Source organism: Suncus etruscus, chromosome 7 (genome assembly GCF_024139225.1).
Source record: "Suncus etruscus isolate mSunEtr1 chromosome 7, mSunEtr1.pri.cur, whole genome shotgun sequence".
Taxonomy (NCBI): domain Eukaryota; kingdom Metazoa; phylum Chordata; class Mammalia; order Eulipotyphla; family Soricidae; genus Suncus; species Suncus etruscus.
This window is the reverse complement of record NC_064854.1, coordinates 56,663,028-56,686,643: the sequence shown is the minus strand read 5'-3', so window position 1 is coordinate 56,686,643 and position 23,616 is coordinate 56,663,028. Positions and strand designations below refer to the sequence as shown.

At 46.4% G+C, this 23,616-nt stretch overlaps 1 protein-coding gene across 1 annotated transcript in view; it reads right to left on the bottom strand.

Moving 5' to 3' along the window:
* The window catches only part of ASTN1 (astrotactin 1), a 185,348-nt gene that overhangs the window by 34,344 nt on the left and 127,388 nt on the right, over positions 1-23,616 (bottom strand). Inside the window, exons 9-12 of the mRNA XM_049776415.1 lie at positions 13,682-13,756; positions 7,925-8,062; positions 6,988-7,138; positions 654-820 (exon numbers count right to left, since the gene is read on the bottom strand). Coding sequence (XP_049632372.1) covers positions 654-820; positions 6,988-7,138; positions 7,925-8,062; positions 13,682-13,756 — 531 coding nt within the window. The remainder of the gene's footprint in view (positions 1-653; positions 821-6,987; positions 7,139-7,924; positions 8,063-13,681; positions 13,757-23,616) is intronic.

Sequence of the window (23,616 nt, the reverse complement as noted above, 5' to 3'; positions counted from 1 at the left end):
TAAAGAAATTATTTAAGAAAAAAACAACAGACACAAATGGTTCTTTACTGCTCCACACCTAAAAATTTCTTTCAAAAAAATATAAAACAAAAGAACAGTGACATGGTAAAGGATTTAATGTATCCATCAGCTACGAGTTGGTTGGTACAACCCAATCGGTTGGGAAGACGTTCTTCGAGGGGCAAAGATGGAGACTAGCCCTATTTGATTCTGTCCCAGTGGTTGTTTGATTTCTGAAGCCTCCACAGAAAACCTTTACAAATTACATGATCCTAAACTACCTGCTACTTTGCATTGGCAGGTAAATACTATGAGGGAGCTAGACATGCTCTCTGCCTTCTTAAAGGTGTGTGGTTCCCCAAGAGCTAAACTCAAAGACCCAACTCTCCTACCCTTCTCTCCCTTACCTAGAGCTCACCCAGGTACTCTGTACCAAATGGGTGTTAACACACACAACTCAGCAGATGTGCTTGCTAGGTCAATCCCTCTCAGGGACTCTGGCGAGATGCACCCCTATTTGTGGATGTAGGTCAAGCATGATAAAACCACACAATAGAGGCATTAAAATGAAGAGCTGGCAGCCACTGACAGAATGGGGCTTTGCAAGAAACTGAATACGAAAATTGCTCAACTGCAAGGAAAGCCCCACTCACCCACAGAACATGAGAATGTTGTACAGGGCAGGATCATCCTGGAAGGGCGCCATCTGCTGGAGACACAGCTGCTCGCAGCCGCCATTGAAGCCGTCGGAGCAGTCCACCCCAATGTGGCGGTCATAGCAGCCTGAGCTGTCCTTCATGGGGCTAAGTCCCGAGGGGCACTGCCATGGGCAGAAAACAGATACAGGGGAGCGAGTCAGTGCTTGGGCATGCCCCCGCCAGTACCTATGAAAAGTCCCCTCCAGTGGTCACTGAAACCAGGCCCAGAGACAATGGTCCTGCCAGCCCAGGGCAAAAAGCTGGAAACCTTTGGCAGTGTGTGGATCACACACTGGAGCATTAAAGGCAGTTCCTGAGAACATTCTAGAAGGGAGGGAACTTTGCTGCAAGACATCAGGTGGTAGAGAGGCAAAGTTTGGGTTCCAAGAAGATACATGTACTATGTGGCCCTGGAACTGGGCACCAGACCTTCAACTCAGGACCTCTTTTTTGTTTGTTTGTTTTGGTTTGATTTTGGGGCCACACCCAGTGATGCTCAGTGGTTACTCCTGGCTATGTGCTCAGAAGTCGCCCCTGGCTTGGGGGACCATATGGGACGCCAGTCCGTCATTTGTTTATATTTTGGTTTTTGGGTCACACTCAGCCTGCTCAGTGGTTACTCCTGGCTCTGCACTCAGGAACCACTCCTGACAGGCTCAGCAGACCATATGGGATGCTGGATATTGAACCCAGGTCGGTCATATGCAAGGCAAATGCCCTCTCCACTGTTCCGGCCTAGGATCTTCATTTTTAATGTATCTGTTTTGTTGGTCCTGTGCCAAATGCTGGTGTTGAAGAGAACAGACTGAGAGGATTTCTTTAACTCTTTGTGGGGGTTCTGATATCCCTTTTAGGGACCAGGGGATCCAGTGACCTACAGATTAGCATATCACATGTGACAACCCCCTGTACTTACTGGGGTTGCCCTAGGCTTAGGCCATACCCATTATCTCTGGATATTCCTATGAAACAGTTGGTGCATCCAATGGACCTAAAATTCCAGCAGCAAGAAAGACGCCAAGTTGGGAATATGGTTTAGCTCTTAACCTACCATATTCTTTTCTCCATGCCCTAAACCCACCTACTCTCCCCTCCAAGGCCAAACCTGACTTCCCAAACCCGATGGAGCCCCATTGAACAACAATCTACTTCCCAGCATGCTGGTTCCTTTTTGTTCTCTCTCCCTTCCCCTTTTTCTCCCTCCTTCTCTCCCTCCAGCTGCATCTCTCTTTTTTTCTCTCCACTTCTCCCTTTCCTTCTCTCACCCTCTTTCCTTCTTTCCCCTTCTCACTCTCCCTTTCTTTAGCAAGAAACAGGTGTGCTTTAAAAAAAACCTACCCATCACTTTTCCTTCCTACCCCTCCCCTTCCTGATGGTAGCACACAGCAGGACACAAACTGTTTAACTGACACTAATTCTGTCATTTACCAAACAAATGGGTCCCCTGAGCGCCTGCCAGCCTGCCCCGTCCCTTCCGTGCAGCCAGCTGAAGTGTTCTAGAAGGTAACATCATTTCAAGGCATTTCACAGGGCAGTGCTATGCTGCATCAGCCCTGATGTTCCCCCAGGCTGGCAGCCCAGCCAAGTGAGGCAGCTGAGAATGGCACCTTGTGTTTGAGGAGCCCTGCCCGGCCATGGCCACCCAGCTGTTCTGCCAGATGTGGCACCAGAAGGCTTCAGCCGTAGGTGGCTGTGCCACCTTGGCACTGGGCATTGAATCCAGGAGTTTGATGGGACAATTTGGACAGAGCACTGGTGCCAAGAATCTTTCTTCTCATCTTCTCTCGCTTCTCTCAAGCAGGGACATGCCACTGAGTGGAGGCAGACTCAGAGATCTGCCTAGCCCTTCCTTGCACACACACAGTGCCTGCACCCTCTCGGAGATACCAGCCAAGTTCCCTCCATCTCCCAACAAGCTACCTACTTGTTCTCCTAATTTCTCTCAAGCGTAACCTTTGACAAAAGTCAGACCTGGATTCTGAATGCTCCTGGCTGGTACAGTCACAACATCTCTGACATTCACAATTGTCCTTGTTGTCCAATACCAGAATGTTCGACCTGGAAGTTTTGGGGTTTTGGGTCACACCCTGTGATGCTCAGGGATTTCTTCCCAGTTCTGTGCTCAGAAATTACTACTAAGGGACCCTAATGGATGGTGGGGATAGAGCTTTGATTGGCTGAGTGCAAGGCAAATGCCCTCCCCACTGTGCTATTGCTCTGACCCCTTAACTGCACATTCTTTTAGATGGTTGGAAGGAAGGCCAGAGGTCTACCCTGATTAAGTTGGAGTCTTGGTAGATCAGCAAAGCTGAAAATAATAACTGTCAGGGTTGAATTTATTCTCTAGGTGAGCCAGTCTGTGGCTATTATCTTCTGTCTCAAAATTCCAGGAGGATTTGTCCATTCTTGCTGCAGAAAAAGCACCAGGACAGAGAAAGAAGGGCTCCAGGTTCCCGCAGTGAGACAGACTCCAGGTTCCCGGGATGAGACATGGCAGATTCAGAGCCAAGCTTCAATCTGTTGTGAAGTCCAAAGCACACATATGCCCTGCTCAGGCTGTTTCCCTTGAGGGAGAGTCTGAGTTCACGTGAGTCTGGGCAAGAAGAGGCCATAGGACCCATGGGAGGAATGTCCTGGAGTGGTCCCTGGAGACTAGGTGGTTCTGGGATGAAGAGAAGCAATGGCTGGAGTATATATTGAGATGAGTCATGGATTTAAATTCTTTTCATGTCTGTCAGATATCTGTCTCACACATGCATTTGCATGTACATATCCATCACATACATGCATAAGGCCCTACCAGCACAAAGAGTTTTGAATTCCCTGAAGATAAACCTGAAGACTAGATTTTCATCACAGAGTGGTAAATCACTCTGCATCATGAACCACTTTGGGCTGAGGTTCAGAATAAACCAATTCTGAAAGATCACCCCAAATAAAAAGAAAAGGGAAAGAAAAAAAGGAAGGAAGAAGGAAGAGGGGGAAAGAAAAGGAAGAATAAAGAAAAAGAAAGGCAGGAAGGAAGAAAGAAAGAAAAAGGAAGGAGGAAAGAAGAAATAAAGAAGGGAGGGAAGAAAAGAAAGGAAAGAGAGAGGAAAGAAAAGGATCAAAGCTCAGACTTTCCTCCATCAGCTCAGCTGCAGGCCAGCCCTACTTCATCAAACTTCTCATGAATCCTGTGGCCCACCCCTCATCACAAAGATCGACTCCATGAGCTTCTGCTTCAGAGACCCCTAAACTACACAAATTGATAATCCTCCACAGAATGTTGACTTCTGGGTTTATGATCACCATTCTAGGCCCTAATGTGCTCCTGACATTAAAATGACTTTTCTGGGGGTCAGAGCAGTGGTACAAGGAGTAAGGCATCTGCCTTGCATGCGCTAGCCTAGGATGGACCAGAGTTCAATCTCCCAGTATCCCATATGGTTCCCCAAGCCAGGAGCGATTTCTAAGTATATAGCCCGGAGTAACCCCTGAGCGTCACCGGGTGTGACCCAAAAGCCAAAAACAAAAACAAAAACAAATCAAAAATTGCCTTTTCTGAGGCTGGAGAGATAGCACAGTGATGGGACATTTGCCTTACAAGCAGCCAACCTGGGAGGTACCCGGTTGAATTCCCAGAATTCCATCTGGTCCTCCAGATGGAGCACAGAGCCAGGAGTAGCCCCTGAGCATGACTGGGTGTGGCTCAGAAATCAATCAAAGTTTTTTAAAAATAAATAAGATGCCTTTTCTTGGACAGGAGCGATAGATAGCACAGCGGTAGAGCTTTTGCCTTACACATGGTCAACACAGAACAGACTCTGGTTCAAATTCAGACATCCCATATTGTTCCCCCAGCCTTCCAAGAGTGACTTCTGAGCACAGAGCCAGGAGTAGCCACACAGTGTCACTGGTATGACTCAAAAACAAAAACAAAATAAAATAAAATAAATGTCTTCTCCTGGGGCCAGAGCACAGAGGGTAGGATGTTTATCTTGCATTTGGCTGTGGCTGACCGTGGTTTGATTTCTGGCATCGCATATGGTCCCCAAGCCTGCCAGGAGAAACTTTTGTTTTGTTTTGTTTTGTTTTTTGGCTTATCCCCGGCAACATTCAGGGGTTACTCCTGGCTCTAAACTCAGAAATCGCTGGCAAGCTCAGGGGACCATATAGGATGCCAGGATTCAAACTACCATCCTTCTGCATGCAAGGCAAATGACCTACCTCCATGCTATCTCTCTGGCCCAGGAGTAACTTCTGAGCTGAGCGCAGAGCCAGGAGTAACCCCTGAGTGTAGCTGGGTGTGTGCCAAAAACAAACCACCACCCCCTCAAAAAAAAAAAGTTTGTTCTTCTTTTTCCTTCCTTTTCCAAAATGTCTGGCCCTGCTTTCTCCCGCCCAGAGTTTGAAGGTCATGAGTGGTTGAGATGTTTTGGCCAACTCTCCTTCAGTCAAATTGGGCCTCCGTATGGAGATGTTCTGTGGATAGGGATCAGAGCCAGGTCTCATTCATGGGCTCTGGCCCTTGTGGGGCTTGAATTATGTCTCTTTCCACCAATCTAGCCCTTTCCCAAGATCTCCAAAGGGCAAGTGCATTTCAAAGTGCCACATCTCAGCCTCTGCCTACATTGCTGCATCTGTTTTTCTGGGGGTCCCAGGGCTCAGGGGAGGCCACCTCATACTGCAATGGGTATGGGTGTGGCTGGAGCAGAGAACAGGAACCATCTGCTGTCACACAGATTCTTGGGGACAGCACAGCCGCTCTGTAGACCTGGACCCAGCTCCACCTAGAGGCGCTGTTCCAGTCCCCCAGTAGACTAGGATTCTAGTCTAGAAGGGGGATCATGGGCTGAGTCCATGAAGGAGCTCCCACACATGCGGACCCTTCTACTCGCCAGAACCACGTGGCCCAGTGACTTCCAAGTCCCCGGCTGCTACCCCAGCTCTGGTTCCATTGGCTGCACTTTTGCTGGGGCTTCCAGACAGATGAGCTGATGCATATTCATGGGCTCTATTCCTGCAGGTTCTGTCTCACAGATCCCAGCCTTTAATGTACAAAAATACACCACAGCACGCCATGCCAGGGACAAGGGGCTGGGCTGGCTCACTCCCAGAAATCAGGAGCCCACTGGAGCACTGGATGCAGGAAAGATTAGGGGGTTTGGGTGAGTCCTCTGGGTAGTGGGAGTTTGGTGGGGCTGTTCACCCAGGTGCCCATGCAAATGAGAGCGAGACAGAAAAAGAGGGGGGAGGGTGCCACAGATCTGTGAACACAGGTGGAAACACTAGAAATTTGGGGCCTCTACTGGGAGATACATTAGGGGAAAGTCATTCTGAGAGCCCCAGCTGGGAGGCCGATTGCTGCTAACATGTGAAAAGACAAGATTTGGGGTACCCCTCACCCTACTTCCTGCTGCCTCCAAAAGCAATACTTCCTGTATCTTCCTGACAGTCTAGCTTTGCCTTCCTTTTTGGGGGGCCTGTCAAGACCTCTATCCCCACTTCTTCATTTCCTCTCTTGCTTCCAATGTCTCAGTGTCCTGTGTCCCATGCCACCCCTCAGGGGTGATAGCACCCCCATAGCCAGAGTGGGAGGTACAAGGCTGAACATCCTCAGGCCCTACTCCAGATTTTCACACATAGGCATGGTGGGAAGAAGATGGGATATTGGGGCTCCCATGCCCACAAATAGCTGCATCTTAAAGCATTTCCTCTTTATGCCTTTTGCCCCAGTGAACCCCCCACCCCCATCCTGCCTTTAACACACTGCAGAATCCTAAAGATAAGGCTATCAGGTTTTGTCTCCCTGGCTGCCCCTCGCCTAACAGTTCTCAGGGATCAGAGCTCCCCTTTAATTCATAGGATTCCACAGGGCAGAGAACAAAACAGAGACAAAAACATAAAGGACCATAACAGAGATCATGGCCTGTCACCTTTTCTCTTCTAACACAGTTAACCCCTTTAGTGGGGTCCATGTCCTTGAAATCCAGTTGGGCAGGCATAAATTTTCTCCCAACTGTTCTGGACATGAGTAAATGGGTCCTATGGGGACATACAATGACCCTCTGGTCCAAGACTAAAAATCAGAATCTTGCTTGGGGGACAGTGATTGCTCCCAGGGTGCTTTAAGTGGGTGTCATGGTAAACTAGGATCCCAGAAATGGGGCTCATTTAGAGTGGGTGGGGGTCGCCCCAACAGTCTCTAAGTCATATGCGTTGCCATCTCTCCACCCTCCTGCCCCTCTGTCAAGCTTTCAGAATATGGGACAGACAGACAGAAGGATGGACAGATGAACAGACATACCACACAGCCTGTAGAGTCCAGCTTGCGGTCTGAGATGCAGCGGAAGTTCTTTCTACAGCCGCCGTTTTCCTTACTGCAGTCTCGCACAGGCCCAAAGGAGTCCAGGAGCACCTCCAGGCTGTCGAAGGAGGACGAGGTCATCAGCTCCTCTCTGCAGAAAGAGACAGGCAGGGAGGGCATTGAGGGGGTTCGGGGACAGGTGAGAACACCCCAGGGCACCTGCCATTCAAGCATGCATTTCCCATCTTATCTCTCACAAGGACAAAAGCTCTGACACTATCGAGCCTTAAGCTAAGCAATAAGAAGCATCCAAGTTGGGAAATGGCTTCAGAGAGAGACCAGAGCCATAGCATAAAGGGAGGGCACTTGCCTTGCACATGGCAAACCCGGGTTTGATTTCCATCATCCTTAGAGTCCCTGAGCTCTGCCAGGAGTGATTCCTGAGTACAAAGATCTGACAGTGCCAGGTATACCCCCTCCCCCCAAAGAAGAAGAAGTTAAAAAGAGGGAGTCTTGGTTTAGGGCTCAGGAATGAATGTTTGAGGGGCTAGAACCAGAACACAGCACTTGCTTTGTATGGGGTGGACCAAAGTTCGATCCCTGACATCTCATAGGGTCCCCTAAGCATCACCAGGAGTGATTCCTGAGCAGAGAGCCAGGAATAATACCTGGGCAGCACCAGGTATAACCCCAAAACAAAATACCTATCAGCCTTCCCAGGGTATGAGAAGTGCCCTGGAAGGTGAATATAAATTGTGGGTCTTTGGCAAGACTGTTGGGGGCCTCCATGCTGAGCAAATAAAAGACAGATCCTGCCTGGTATCAGGGGAGGTGATGGCTGCCTACTAACCTCATCACAGAGCCTGATCTACCAGCTTGGGCTTTGGGGGAAGTTTGTCCCTCTGTGGGCACCCTCAAAGTCACTGGGGACACTCACCGGACCTCAACAGCATCCTCCATTACGGTCATGTCAGTCTTGCACTTGGCTGAGGGGTTGATGGCCAACTCCGCCGGGGGGATCACGAAGCTCTTGCTGAGTGGCAGCCACATGCCTTCACCCAGTGTATATGTGAACCTGCATTGACACTCCCAAACTAAGTGGTGATGTTGAAGAGAGAGCTACATGCCCAACTGACCATGTGCTCCCTCTGTAGAGAGTTGCTTTCTGATCATTCTATGGCTGAGATCCCTGAGATCCATGGAAGAGGGCTCCCTTAGCTCAAGTGACCCAGCTATAGTCAGATCCATGTGATACCCCTCTTTCATGAATATGACCAAACCTAAAGAGAACAAATTCCCTTGACCTGCACAATGGAAATGGGAGTGCTCCGTGGCTTCAACCAAATTGCAAAGTGGAAAAGGCATACTGGCCCTTCTACACCACATCCTGAAGCAGAGCTTCCCAACTTCACCATGCAGAAAACTCCCAAGGGCAAAGATGGAGAGAAAACCCCCTTTTCAGATGGTCTGGGGTGAGAAGAGAATTAAAGAGGATTCTGAAGAGCAGAGAAGAAATGAAGAACTAGATGCACCCCCTACCTGCTCTGGCGCCCACAAGGGGGAAGTGTGTGCTTGGATTGAGGTGTTTTTTTTTTTTTTTCTTTTTTTGCCAACTCTTCCAACAAAGGCCACACACAAAAAAAAAAAATAAAGAAAGAAAAGAAACCCTCAGCATTTTCAGGGAGCATTGAGGGAAATTGAGCGCCTTTGCTTATTGGTTTATTCATTTGATTTCAAAGGCATCCAGGAGCTGTAATGGTAGCCAAAAATAGTTCAGGGAGAAAGCTGGTGTGGGTGGAGTGTCACACGGCTAGAGCACACCAGGGTCCCTCTTCCTCTGTTTAAGGTGAAGGGAGCTTCTGGACTACCCCCCCGGGGGCCCTGCACCCCCAATTACATCAAGCACCATCAAGCCAGGCTGAAGGCATGAGGTCTCTTTAAAGAAATGAAGCCCCTTCCACAGGGCCAGCTCCCAGGGGTCCAGCAGCCATGCCTGATCCACCTGAATTCCCCCCAAAATCTCTGGCCCTACAGCACCTGAAAAAAACACCAAGATCCCATTTCCACAAGTGCTCAGGAGAGGGGAGCTGCCAGTCAGTGGGTGTAACCAAGACTGTGGGGATTCCCCCTGATCTGCTTGATCCCCAACTTCTCTGACTTTTGGGGTGAGCCTCTATGGGAGGAAGCACAGGCGTGCAGGTCTCCCTCACTATGTGAAAGCATCATGTCCCCTGGGGAACCTTTGGTAAACTGCAGTGGTATCAAGGCAAGTAGGGGTGACCTTTTGCTTACCTGGAAAACAAAAAAGGTCTGCACATCCCCAAATTCCCCTCCATAGAATCAATCTCCCAAGGAGCACCCACAAAACCCCAACCCCAGAAGTACCCTAAAAGCTGAAGGGAAAGAACAGTTTGCAGGAAGGACCTGAGGGTATGGGGTAGGGCAGAGTCCAAACCAGCTCAGCCTTCACTTCTTGCTTTGGTCTCTAAAGCCTGAATCCCTTTCTGGGGTCTTGTTCCCTTAGTAGGACCCAAGTGCAAAATCCCTTCCAGTTGCTTTTCTTCAGTGCAGCCCAAGCATGAATCCCCTTTCAGATTGCTTTTCCTTAATGTGACCCAGCCTCGGGCCGGAGAGACAGCGCAGTGGTAAGGCATTTGCCTTGAGTGCAGAGGACAGTGGTTTGAATCCTGGCATCCATATGGTCCCCTGAGCCTGCCGGGGGTGATTTCTGAGCTTAGAGCAAGAAGTAGCCCCTGAGTGCTGCCAGGTGTGACGCCCCCCCCCAAAAAAAATCTATGTAATGTGACCCAGCCTCAAGATGGCTCTAGTCTAAGAGTGATGAGGAGTCTAGAAAAGTGAGGGGACTTATTCTGAGGGGTTCAACCTCTATACTAATGAGGGTAGGGGACCCAGAGGGCCATGCAAGAGAGTGGGGGTGGCGACATTATTCTTCTCCGCAAGATTCTGCTAAAAATCAAAGTAACTCAGTCCCCCTCCATACATCCATGTATGTGTACACACATTTGCATATGTGTGCAGGCACGCATACATGTGTGTGAGTACACAGCAGTGCTCAAGGCTTAGTCCTGACTCTGTGCTTAGGGATCACTCCTGACAGAACTTGGGGGACCATATGGGGTGTTGGGCATCAAACTTGGTTCTGCTGTGTGCAAGGCAATTGCCTTCCCTGCTGTACTAGTGCTCTGGTCTGTGAGGAACTTTCTAAACTCAGAGCTGCTCTAAGATATTGAGAAAAATGACCATCTGTCTCTGGCTAAAGTAAAGATGAAATCACAAGGATATATTGTCAGGTGAGGGGTCAGAGTAATAGCACAGTGGGTAGGGTGCTTGCTTTGTACTCTGCTGACCTGGGTTCAATCCTCACCATCCCATAGGGTCCCCTGAGACCGCCAAAAGTGATCTTTGAGCACAGACCCAGGAATAATCTCTGAGTTACACTGGGTTTGCCCCCCAAACAACAAAAAAATGCAGGTGACCTGGCCTGGATAGTGAATTCTCCAGGGCCTGCTCCAGAGGTCTCATTTCACCAATTTGCCAAGCAAGGGTGGAAGTATCACAGCTAGTTCCCAAGGTCACATCTCGAGAGACAGAGAAAGGCTGGGCCAATTCTCCAGGGTTGTTCCTGGCAGTGTATCAGAGTTTGCTTATACAAGTTCAGGCTCCTATAAATTTTAAAGTTCTCTTTCAACTGCAAAATCCTAAAAGTGACTCCACACCACAAATATAAAAGCGCCATCAGTGAGAAGCTGTGTCCTGAAATCTCATCTGTCCTTCCATCCCACAGATTTAGCAGAAATGACTGCAGCAAACCAGCAAAGGAAAGTCAGCAGAGCAGCTGGGCCTCATCACCAAAGAGGCTGGTCTAGTGGCAACCTCCTACAAAAGAGTAGCCCCCGGCTTAGGCCCAGTCCTGGCTCTACTGAACCTTGAGCTGGGGATGTGATTCCAATAGAACAAACATAAGTCTGACACATGCAGGCCCTGGAGTTTGGGTTGGTGCTAAGGTTCTACATATTTTTCCCTCTCCAGCTTCCCCTGTTTCTAGTACTGCTAAGTATAGACCTCTGGCAATGAGCGGGACGGGACCTCCTCCCAAATTAACAAAATGGAAAAGAGAAGGTCGTACACTGGCATTGAACCATGGAAAAACTGGCATGTTGGTATTTTCCACTCTGTTTCACAGTCCAAAGAAAGGGGCTTGGAAGTTCTTAGGACAGAGAAATAATCAGTCATTAACTCTATTAAGAAACTATAGCCATGGGACCGGTGAGGTGGCGCTAGAGGTAAGGTGTTTGCCTTGCAAGCACTAGCTAAGGAAGGACCGCGGTTTGATCCCCGGCGTCCCATATGGTCCCCTCAAGCCAGGGGCAATTTCTGAGCGCTTAGCCAGGAGTAACCCCTGAGCATCAAATGGGTGTGGCCAAAAAACCCTAAAACAAACAAACAAACAAAAAAAACTATAGCCAGTGCTGGAGCAATAGTACAGTGAGTAGAGCATTTGCCTTGCATGTGACCAACCCAGGTTCAATCCCCGGCATCCCATATGGTCTCCCAAGCACTGCCAAGAATGACTTCTGAGTATAGTGCCAGGAGTAACCTTTGAGTACTGCCAACAGTGGCTCAAACTCAAAACTAAGCAATAAAGAAACTACAGTCATTGGAGCCAGAGAGATAGCATAGTAGGTAAGGCATAATAAGCCTTGCAAGTGGTTGATCCAGACCTGATTTTTGGGATCCCTGAGCCCCATCAGGAATTATCCCTGAGTTCAGAGCTAGGAGTCAGGCCTAATCACTGCCAGGGATGGCCCAAAACAAAAAAGAAAGAACTAAAGAGAAATCTATTACAGTCAACCAGGTCATGATTTTCCAGAATGGACACTGGTCATTGGTTTACTCCACTCCTAAGCAGTTTTGATGAAAGTTCTCAGTATGAGAAATCAGCAGATTTTATTCAAGCTTCCATGGAAGAGAGTCAAGGCCAGCATGTTGGGTACCAAGATGAATCAGTTTGATTAGCTCATTGGCTCGCAGCATGGTTGACAACATAGCCCCTGTGAGTCCTGCAGAGACAAGGAACCAAATCCTGCCTGTAGCTGAAAAACTTAAAACCAACCAGCAGAGCTGCTGGGTACAGAAACTTGGCAGCTGGTCCAAGTGTCAGAATCTGACCTTTTAGCAGCCAAGAAAGTGATCCACGTTCACCAAACTCTGCCAGCCTCTCCATCTGCCTTATCTCTAGCCCCCTTCCAAGGCCTTAATAAGGCAAAACCAACCAGCAGCCAGATGAGAAATCATCATGGCAGTGTGGAAAGGCTCAGATCTGAGTCCAAGGGATACAGCTGACATTACTTAGAGCCTGAGTCCTAATCAAGCAGACTGCAGAGTGTCCTGAACAACACCCAACAGGCCCTGGGACTGACATTTGGGAGAGAATAAGTTAAGGATAGGTGGAGAGAACAGGTGGATCTAGACATCTGCCCTTCTGGTTAGAAGGATGAACTCTCTACTTGACTGAGGCAGCAGTAAGGACAGAAGGGACAGGTTCCAGAATGAGACACCAAAAGCAGGAGCCAAGTTAAGCCAAGGCCAGGAGGATGGATTTATAACTTGTGTTTGAAAAGGCCATGTGGAAAAGTGGGACCATCTCCCCTGCTCTCTCCCACTTCCAACAATGCCATTCTCTAATTCTGCTACCAGATTCTTCTTTTATAAAGCCACTGACTTCCTCTACCAAGATGGGCTCAAATCCCTATGGTCAGGTCAAGCACCATCTCTGACACTTAACAGGGGCCCCACTGAAGACTGGAGTGACAAAGCTGGGGCGAGGGTACATTGGGAAGGGCACTTGTCTTGCATGCAACCAACCTGGGTTTGATCCCAGTCATTCTGTATGGAGCACTGCCAGGAGTAATTCCTGTATGCAGAGCTAGGAGTAAGCCCTGAGCATCTCTAGGTATGGCCCCAAACAAACAAAAAGACTGATTGACAGCCTAAGTGATTAGTATGATTTCCGTCTGAAATTCCAGCTAAATCTCTGTGTGGCTTAAACTTGATGAAAATCCGATAGTTGGTAGCTAATTCTTCCTCTGCTTATCAACGTGTGTTGTGTGTTATTCCCAGGGCCCATAGGTAGAAATTTGGGAGGCATGAAAACATTCAATTTGATCTGGAGGGTGGTAGATAGAAGAAAATCATAATGAAGTAGCTTTGAGCAAAAGGGGAGGCGGGGGCAGGCAAAAATTCATTTTGAACAACATAAGTCTCCACGAGGAAGGTGCAAATTAGATGCCAAATGGAGAGGCAGAGCCTGACATTAATTCTTTGCTTGCTGCCCATCTTGATGCCAGGCGCTAGCCCTGCATGAGCTCATGTATTGCTCACGACAGTGGTGCCAGGCAGGTAAACGGAGCCTGTTTAACAAATGCAGAAAAACACTGGAAGCTCCAGGGAAAAAGAAAATAACTAGGGTGCACAGAAGTGGCAAAGAGGGCAACCAAGGGCAATCAGGCAGAATCAGGCCTGATCCAGGATCAATGGGCTTTTGATATCAAGGAGATATATTTAAAAAAAAATCTAATCCTTTAGTCCAGGTAAAGAAAATCTGAAAGGGAAAGAAATAGGGTGATGGGGAGACATGAGGAGGTAAATAAGCAAGTCCTAGACATGTACTTACCTGAATATTTTATCAGAAGGCTGTTCTCCCAAAACCAGGTCAAAACCCCGTTGAAATATTGTATAAGGCCAAGGTCTAAAAAGAGAAAGAATATTCCATTAAAGTCACCCTCACACAACCCTTCATACACACCTTATTGTAGGGAAGCATGAAGCTGGGCTCAGGAGACTTCCCAAGGTGAAGAGAAACTGACCATGTGCTCAAGGATCCCACTTAGACCTTGGACACAAAAGCCCAACCAGAATGGGAACTAGGGACAGTGAACCTCAATAAAATGGCAGATAGCATGTGAGTCTATAAAACTGTGCCTGAGTCACCATTCCTGAGTCTTTGGGTAAAGATTGAAAAGAAATTTGGCTATCTCTTGGGCAAAAAGGACACCCTAATCTTTTAGGAGATTAGGGGTGAGGTGAAGAGATTGGGGTAATTAGGTGAAGTCACTGGACCCAGATTCTTGTTCTTTTTTTTTAAATATCAATTTTTTTGTTTGTTTGTTTTTTTCGGCCACACCCGTTTGATGCTCAGGGATTACTCCTGGCTAAGCGCTCAGAAATTGCCCCTGACTTGGGGGGACCATATGGGACGCCGGGAGATCGAACCGCGGTCCTTCCTTGGCTAGCGCTTGCAAGGCAAACACCTTACCTCTAGCGCCACCTCACTGGCCCCTAAAATATAAATTCTTTATTTAAGCACCATGATTACAAATACCATTGTAGTTGGGTTTCAGTCATTAACAGAACACCCCACTTCACCAGTGCAACATTCCCACCACCAAATCCCCCCCCCCATCCCCTCCCTGCCTGTATGCGAGACAGGCATTTTACTAGTTACTTTTTTTAAGTTTAGTAAGCTCTTTTTTTTTTTAAGGATAAGAGTTAAAAGAAATACAATAATAATGGTGTGAGAGTGGCAATTGTTGTTATTTGCACAGGCCCAGCAAAATATGGGGGAAATGGGGAGAAAAAAAAAAGCCTTGGCCTACTTACAAGGAGACCTTACCCCTGAAGTTTTCTGGCATAAGACCAACTCTGAGCTCCAGGCATACTAAATTGTTCAACCCCTGATCATTCTCTGTTGGACTCAGATTCTTGATAGGTCCAAAACCTGGTCTCACAAGTAAACTGATTTGGGGTACATAATTTGTCTGGCAGAACCAACTTTTCTCATTTGTAAAAAATTAAGATAATAGAAGCTGGAGAGGTAGTACAGGCCAACCCTACCTTGATTCCCAGCACCCCATATGATCCCCTGAGCACTGCCAGGAATGATTCCTGAGCACAGAGTGAGGAGCAGGTCCTTAGCACTTGCTGAGTGTGGCCCAAAGCTCTTTCCTCTAAATCAGCTAATAAGTGGGTTTGAGCAAAAGGGGAGGCGGGGGCAGGCAAAAATTCATTTTGAACAGCTTAAGTCTCCACGAGGAAGGTGCAAATTAGATGTCAAATAGAGATAGTAAAATAAAAATCCACGAGTTGTGATCTCATTCCACATGCTGTGTTTCTGACCCCTTTGAAGAACTAGGGTAAGGGTGAAGAAATAATACACCAAGCAGTCAGGAAAGGATGGTGAACATGGCATCTGTGGCCTTTGCCTTGTGCTTTCTGTGACTCAGTCCAAAGCCAGAACCCCTTTATTGAAACCAATTCCCAATACCAGAAAGGGGAAGGATAAGAAATCTAGGTGTACTTTTACATATCAAAGAAAGAGATTTGGGGAAGGAGGAAGTTGGGGGAACACCTTTGTTTGGGGTTGATTGCTTGCTGTCATCTTACAACAGGTCACAGGGAAGAACTAGCAAATATCTTAGACTCAGGTGGGGTTCTCCCCATTACAACCTTTCCAGGTTCTAATTTGATGATGAGGAGGATTATTCTTCAAGCCCATGTTCTTCAGAGAACATGTCTCTTGCTTGCTTGTCTCTCTGTCTCTTTGCCTATTTCCACTCTGAAGAAGCCCATGTCCTCTCTTGAATATGAACCCTTCCTCTCTCCTCAAATCTTTCTAAATAAGTTTCAATAACAACTTTTTTGCTTCACCAAAAAGAAAATGTTTATGAAACTGAGACTTAAAAAGAAAGAGATGGTCTACATTGAAATATCAAACAAGTCTAATTTTTACTCTGTGGCAAAAAATTAAAATTTTTGGACACAAGGAAAAAGCTGACAAATCACATCAAAACAGATTCTGTGCTTTATGCTGTTCTGTTCATTGGCGGTGACCCCCAGAGTGAAGTGTGTGGCTGATATGTTTTTGTTGTTGTTGTTGTTGTTGGAACAGTATATTCTGGCTTATGGGCAGCTGAAAAAAAATGCACCATTTCAAAAAATAGTCTAGAAAGAAAAAAAAATGCCATATGATCCCAGCCACCTAGAAAGGGCAATAAAAATGAGAAGAAAGACACATAATCCCACTGATGTCTCTTTGGGGCAAAATCACATTTTATTTACTATCAGTTTAATCATTTCAAATAACACACATTTTGCCTTTGAGTCATCGTGAGTACTCAAAACTGGTACAATGTGTAATTAGAGTTCATTCTTGGCACAGTTCCTAGGTTGTTGGAGAATGTATTTGGAGGAGCCAAATTTTAGGATGGGCCTTGATTACAATGTGAACAATTTCAGAGTGTCACACTGCATACCGAAGGCTGTATAAAGCCCAGGGTAATGAATCAGGAAGTCAGGGAAACACTGATGAAGCACAAATTGCCATGTTGCTATCTGGTAAGGTCAGAGATTCTCTGCTCTTGAGGGACAGGCTCTGCAGAAAAGCAACTCCAATTCCCCAGGGGATAGAAGAGCAGTAGACTTCCATCTTCTCCTCATAGGAATAGCTCAGAGGGCAGAACAAGGGTCTTAGGATCACCCTGCCCCATTCAAATGAGCTACTAAGGACAGAGTGACCTTGAGCAAATGTGTTGGACATTATCTGCTCTTATTTTCTCATCCAGAAACACATAGTAGGTGGCATGAACTGTAGAACTATGCACACAGAGGAAGAGGTTGTTGACTTTATCCAAGGCCTCAGCCATGTCTGGTGCTGAGGGGGTGCCATGTGCTGAATAGGATGCATTTAAGAACTCCATGCAACACAGATGCACCCTGATGAATGCCTCCTCATTTTCTCTAGAGAAAGCAAGACCCTGTCCTAAGACACAAAGGCAACTAGGTTTTAGCTTAGACTGTATAGGGACTTGTGTTGGCTGAAGAGGAGGAGGTGGTGATGAATCTAGAATGACCATTCTATACCCTCCCAGGGTCCCTCTGCAGGGCAGAGAGTCTGAGTCAGACAGAAAGGCTGGGCACAATGTCCTCTACCAAGAAAAAGCAGAGAGTGTCAAACTATTTCAGAGAAGGATGAAAGAAGAGTTACTTATCTTATTCCCACTGGTCAAGAATGATATCTGAGAGAAGAGGAGAGAAAGGATCTTATGATTTGTTTAACAAATATTCATATAGTGTTGAAGTGGTGTGAACTCTTGATACAGGCCACCAGGAATTGGGAAAGGAAAATCCTTGCCCTTGAAGGAATCAATCATCTTTTTGAAGAGACATTTCATGCTCAGGGAAATCAGAGGGAAGCCATTAGAGGGATGGGGGATGATGTAGTAGTCAGTGGTAATAGAATGATATGAAGAACTTGATGCCTAGCCCAGAGAGCTAAAAGGGTAGCAGAGTAGGCAAAGCACTGAAGAATGGAACCCCAAAGCAACCAAAAGTCTTTGGTTATTTAATTATCCAAGACCAATCCAAGACCAACTAAAGAGGAATGGGTCCTGAGCAAAAATAGAACACATGTACTTCAGGCCTAGAAGTAGAACTTGGATGCTTTTGATCAGGGTGTCTCTGGTGGGCTTTGTTATGCAGAATATTCACAGTGAGAGGATTATAGATTAGATAACTGGATCAGTGATAGGTGACAGATAGCTAAGAAGATTGATGCTGGATAAAAAAAGGTAGAGGAGATAGATTAAAGAGATATAGATAATGGAGAGATGATAGATATTAGATGATATAAATGACAATAGATGATGAATATATGACCTAGATAAATGAGGGCTAAGTTGGTAACAGATAAGACCAATAGATGATCCATATATGACAGATGGTAAGATAAGGAGAGAATGGGCAGAGATGCTGGAAGACAGCATTACTGACCAAAGACAGAGGTTACAGGGATTAGAGGCCGCTCTCTCTGCTTGTGTGTGTGTGTGTGTGTGTGTGTGTGTGTGTGTGTGTGTGTGTGTGTGTGTGTGTGTGTGTGTGTGTGAATGTTGGCAGTTGAGAGTTGAGGGAACATTCCAGCTGGAGGCAAGGATGAGGGAGACTGGGCAAGAGGAGCTTTTTAGAACCCACACACCTCATCAGATCTTACACATCACCCTGCCTGTTGCTAAGAGAGCATCTGATAGAAGGAAAGCCTTTCTCCATGGTACAATACCACCGCCTCCTCACCAGAGTGTTCAGGCAAGCATGGAACTTGGTGGGCTTTGTTAGGCGTTTCTGGAGAACACTCATCAACCACCCACCTCACTTAGGAACTTAGCCACTGAGTTCCTGTCCACACGAGTGTGAGGAGTTTGGTGCAAATGTCCCTGTTCTTTTTTTTTTTTTTTTTTAAATGATTTCATTGGATCACCATAAGATACACAGATACAAAGTAGTTCATGGCTGAATTTCAGTTGTACAATGCCCATACCCTTCCCCCATGCGCATTTCCCACCACCAACGTTCCTAGTTTCCTTCCCCACAGTTGGTTAGCCCTCAGGAAGTCCAGCTTTCTGGTCAATCTGGATGCTGGGTCTTGTGGAGATGAGCCCTTAAATCAAGAGACCTAGTGAAATAGATTACTCTGTCTCATTAAGGTGGGTCATGTCTAATCAACTGATTGCTCACTGAAGAAAACAGGCTGACCATCCTTGAGGAGGACACTCTATTTTGCCTGGAGGTTCTGAAAAGAGTCAACCCAAAAGACCAGCTTTCCAAGGGGCTCATCCCTACTGTTCTCGAACATTTCTCCTGCTCTTTGTTCACATCAAACCAGCACCTAGCTTGCAGTGATAGCCCCTCCGAGGCTTTGTCCCTCCAGTGACATGAACAGCTCCCTAGAATAAACCACATTCTCCATAAATATTTTCCTTCTCTTGCATCTATGGCTTTGAAGAATGCTGACAAGGGCACACTTTTAGATGCAAATTTAGACTCTGCCCTTATCCTCTGCATCATCAACACATAGCTTGTGGAGAAGGAGGGATGGGAAGGGCGGGGAGAGTTGGGCATGAACCTCAAAATGCAGGAGATACAATGCCTAACATCAGGACATTAGCACATGGCAGGCGGGCAATCTAGTTTCTGTCGACACTGTGTGTCAAGCAAAGGTTTAAGCCAGGTTAACTTTATGATTCAAGGTCACACAGCAAAAAATAGATATAAATGAGTGCATGGGCCATAGAACCAGCATCTTCTCCTTCAACTTAATCTCCTCATCTTAGGCAAAAAGTTGCTGAGGTGTGGCCAGAGAGATAGCAGAGTGGTAGGGCATGCAGGACGAATGGTGGTTCAAATCCCGGCATCCCATATGCCTGCCAGGAGTGATTTCTGAGTTCAGAGCCAGAGGTAACCCCTGAGCGTCACCGGCTGTGACCCAAAAACCATTAAAAAAATGTTGCTGGCCCGGGCGGTGGCGCTAAAATGTAAGGTGCCTGCCTTGCCTGCGCTAGCCTTGGACAGACCGCAGTTCCATCCCCCAGTTTCCCATATGGTCCCCCAAGCCAGGAGCGACTTCTGAGCGCATAGCCAGGAGTAACCCCTGAGCGTCACCAGGTGTGGCCCAAAAACCAAAAAAAAAAAAATGTTGCTGAGGAAATAAATAGCAGGAAGTGTCTGCATGCAGACAGGTTGCCACTTGGCCTCCAGGTGCAGTTTTGGGAAAGAAGCAGGTATTGTTCATAGGACACAAGAAGCATTAACTATTTCTGCTTTTCTGGGGTATCTAGCTTCCCTCATGTGATATTAAAAGGTGCCTTTCATTCTCTAATCTCATCCGACTTGCTCGTTGAGAAAGTGGTCACACCATTTATGCTTAGAGTTGACTCCTGGCCCTGCACTCAAATCACAGCTGAACAGGGTTCAAGAGACCTTAGGGGATTACTGTACTATCACTCCAGCCATCCAAGTAATCTTTAGTAGGTAGGTTCTCAAGATTGGGCCCACAATCAATACATCCACCTGTGTATGAAGAACCACTGACCTACCATGTACTTAGGCTATCTTTAAGGATGAGGTCAATGTTTTGGTTAAGGCTGCTGGAAGAACAGAATCAATGTAATCACCAAAGACCTCACAGGAACCCCTTTCCTCTTAAGAGATGAGACAGTCATTTCATCTCTGTGCCTTTTGTGGCGTGTGATAAGTGAGAATACCCCCAAGTCTCAGGGTGATTATATAAGAGGTAATTTCTTAAAAGTGTCATTCAATTGAGAAAAAAGAAAAAGGCTGTCAGGCTTTTGATGGGAGTAGATCAATGTTTCCACTCAAACAGCATTATGGGGCCACACTGTCAGTTCATTCATAAATGTATACAAGGTGTGAATTCTGCCTCTATGTGTGTGGTTACATTCACATATACATATATACACAGACATACATACATGCACACCTATGTGTGTCTCCACTATACACCCACCCCATCCCTCCATGTGTCCTGGTCAGACATTAACCAGGACTATGGGGAAAATTTCTTTATCCATCAAGGAGGTCTGGACTTCTTACTGAGCTTGTCTCCTTCTCCCCAAGTCCCTTTCCTGGCAATAAAATCATTTCCAATCAGCTTCTATTTAGCAAGTTTTGCTATTAACTCAATCACTCATGGACCAACGCCTTTGTTTACTTGAAAAATATTAATTAGCCAATTGCCATGCTTAAAAAACACACACACTTTGCTAAATACTGTCAAGGGACAGAGCCTTGATGAGCACACATGCTTGGCCATCAAGGACTTGATTAACATGATGGCTCGTCCCCCACGCAGTAATGATGCAGCTCTGCAGAGCCCTGAGTAGCACAGATTAAAAGCTGAGTCTCTGTCCAGTATCACAGTCTAATGGGATAAAAATGATGAGTAAACAAACCGTGGCATTTACTTTGTCAATTTTTTATGGCGGAGCAAGTCAAAGTCATTAGTCATTGTGCATTTAGCAGGAATCATTGAGCCCAGCGTTCTAGTTATTATTTCACTTAATATCTCAGACAAGCCCCAAGGCAGAATGATCCCATAACTCCCATTTCCATGATGGGGCATGTGAGGTTTAGGAAATCTCAGGACTGTGAGGCACTTCTTAGGTCCTAACAAACTAGCAGCATTTCAGATTAAAGACACCTCCACTCTCTCTGGCTCTCAGAGAAGAAAGAACTGAATGACCACATGCATGCTCAGAGCACCTGGTGAGATGCACAGCCAGGAGTGAGGCAGAAGGCTACGTGGCAGAGAAAGACGACAGAGATAGAGAAGGAGTAGAGACTCCAGACTGGGGGAGGTTTAATGACGACCAAGTCGCTGATAAATCACTTTCTCTCCCTACCATTCTTCTAGTTCAGAGTAAGATTACTGAAGTGCAGAAAAAGCCAAAAACTTGCCCAAAAATCATTTAAATATCATGGAGCTTAAGATCATTCAACCATCCACCCCACTCATCCATCCATCCACAATCTCACAACCATCCATCCCTCTATCATTCACCCAGCTATCCATCAATATACACATTCATTCATCGTCCGTCCCCCATCCATTTACACATCCATCCATCTGTCCATTCACCTACTCATCCATTCACTCATCTATCATTCATCCACTCATTTATCTATCCATCTACCCATTGATCTTCTCATTTATCCCAATTCATACCACTGACAAATATGAATTGAGCATTGGGCATTTCATGCTCTATGACCTGGAGATACAGAGGTGAATGAACACAAACAAATGCCAGCTTCACTGTATTCACAAGAATGAAAATAAATCCATAGAGAAAGTGAGTGATCTGAGGAGAGGAAGCTGCCCTCAAGGGTATCCAGTCAAGGAGGGTCTATCTGAGCAGATGACAGTGGAGCCCTTGGCTGAGGACTTTTCACATACATTTTACTCACCTTCTCTGAATTCATTTGGGGGTCTGGGGGCAAAGCTCAGGGGATTTGGGAGCTCCCACTGATTCTTAGACAAATGGAATGAAGGGACAGAGACACTGGTGTGTGTGTGTGTGTGTATGTGTGTGTGTGTGTGTTTATGCGCACATGTGTGTGCCGAATACTTTCAAATAAATTAGATTTTTATACTTGAAAAGTATATGCCCTGATTTCTGAGCTATGTTTTTAACCCCCCCACCCAGAGCCTTTAAACCCTTCCACTGACTGACCATCAAGCCTTTAATATCTAGTATCTCCCTGCCTTAAATTCTACCCTACTCAAAACCTGTTCCTATGCTGGAATTATGGTGATCAACAGTTCCTGCAAGAGGTCACACTTTACCTCCCCAGAGCAAAGGTAGGAGTGGTGTTGTAGGGGCAGGGGGAAGGATGTACATACCCAGGAAATCTGGGGTGCCTGGTTCTCTCTGCTGCTCACTTTCCACTTCACACTCAGTTTCTGCTTTCTGCCCTTTACCTTTCTCTAGGGTTCTTGATTTCTCTTCACCATACTAGGCACAATCTCAAAGACCCTAGGTCATAGGTTTCCTTGTTTATTCTAGAATCTTCCCTTCACTCTATAGAGAGAAAGAATTCTCTATGTCCTTTCCATGCCAAAACGTGCAGCTTGCAGGAAAAATCCATCCCCACTGCAACAGCCCCAAGTAAAAAGCCAAATAACAGTCAGCACCAATTGGAGTGATTATCCATCAGCTAAAGCGTGTGATGTGAGAAAAATGTTCTCTGTGTGGAGTGTCTGTATGTAAGGGCAAGAGGAGAGGGAGAGAAACAGCAAGCAGAGGTCGAAGTCTTAAAGTATTAATGATAACACCCAGTACCCACAATAATAATGAAATTAGTCAACAATAGAAGCAGAAACAATAGGGCAACTATCTTTTAGAAATGTAGATACTGACCCCAGAGTACAGAGAGTATAGTGAGGAAAAGGAAAGAAATAGAATGGAGGAGGAGAAAGACAAATATGGAAGAATGGGGGACAGGAGCCAAGAGATCTCAGTATCATTGGTTGGTGTTGAGAGGACAGAACTAGATATTCAAGCCAGAGTCAACAATGAAATCATGAGAGTCAACCTTTAACAACCAAAATTAAAAATGGGCCTGTGATGCTGGCAGGCTTGGGCAGGAGGTGGTGGCACAGGATGCATTCTGGGAACACTGGTGGAGAGAGGTTGACACTGGTGGTGGGATTGGTTCTGAAACATTATATGTCTGAAACCCAACTATCAAAACTTTGTACATTACAATGGTTTAAATAAAGAATTAAAAAAAGAAATGCAGATTGTGAAAGAACCTGAGAAATGATATGGAAACACAATGGAACCAGAGAGAATCACAGTGCTTTGGCAAAGGGAAAGGTGTCTGGGCATGACAGAAGGAAAAAAATGACATTGAGGCAACACCAGAAGAAGTGAGAAGCCTGAAATGCTGAAGAATTCACCCATGGCTTCAAGAAGTACCAACAAGAAAATTAACAAGGAAAGACAGATGTCAGATGGAAGATGCAACAAAAGGATGGGAACAGGCACCAAATGGAGTTGCTAGGTCTGAGCTGCAGTCATGGGTGGAGAGTGAGAGCAGGGACAGAACCGGATATGGGAGGAGTATGGGGAGATGAGTAAGAATATAATGAGGCTCCAGTGAATTCCTGGGCGGAAGTGCAGAAGTCTCATTGGCACATTTCCATACAAGTTCTCTACAGTTTCCACCCCCTCCCCCAACAGAACTGAAAGGAAAACA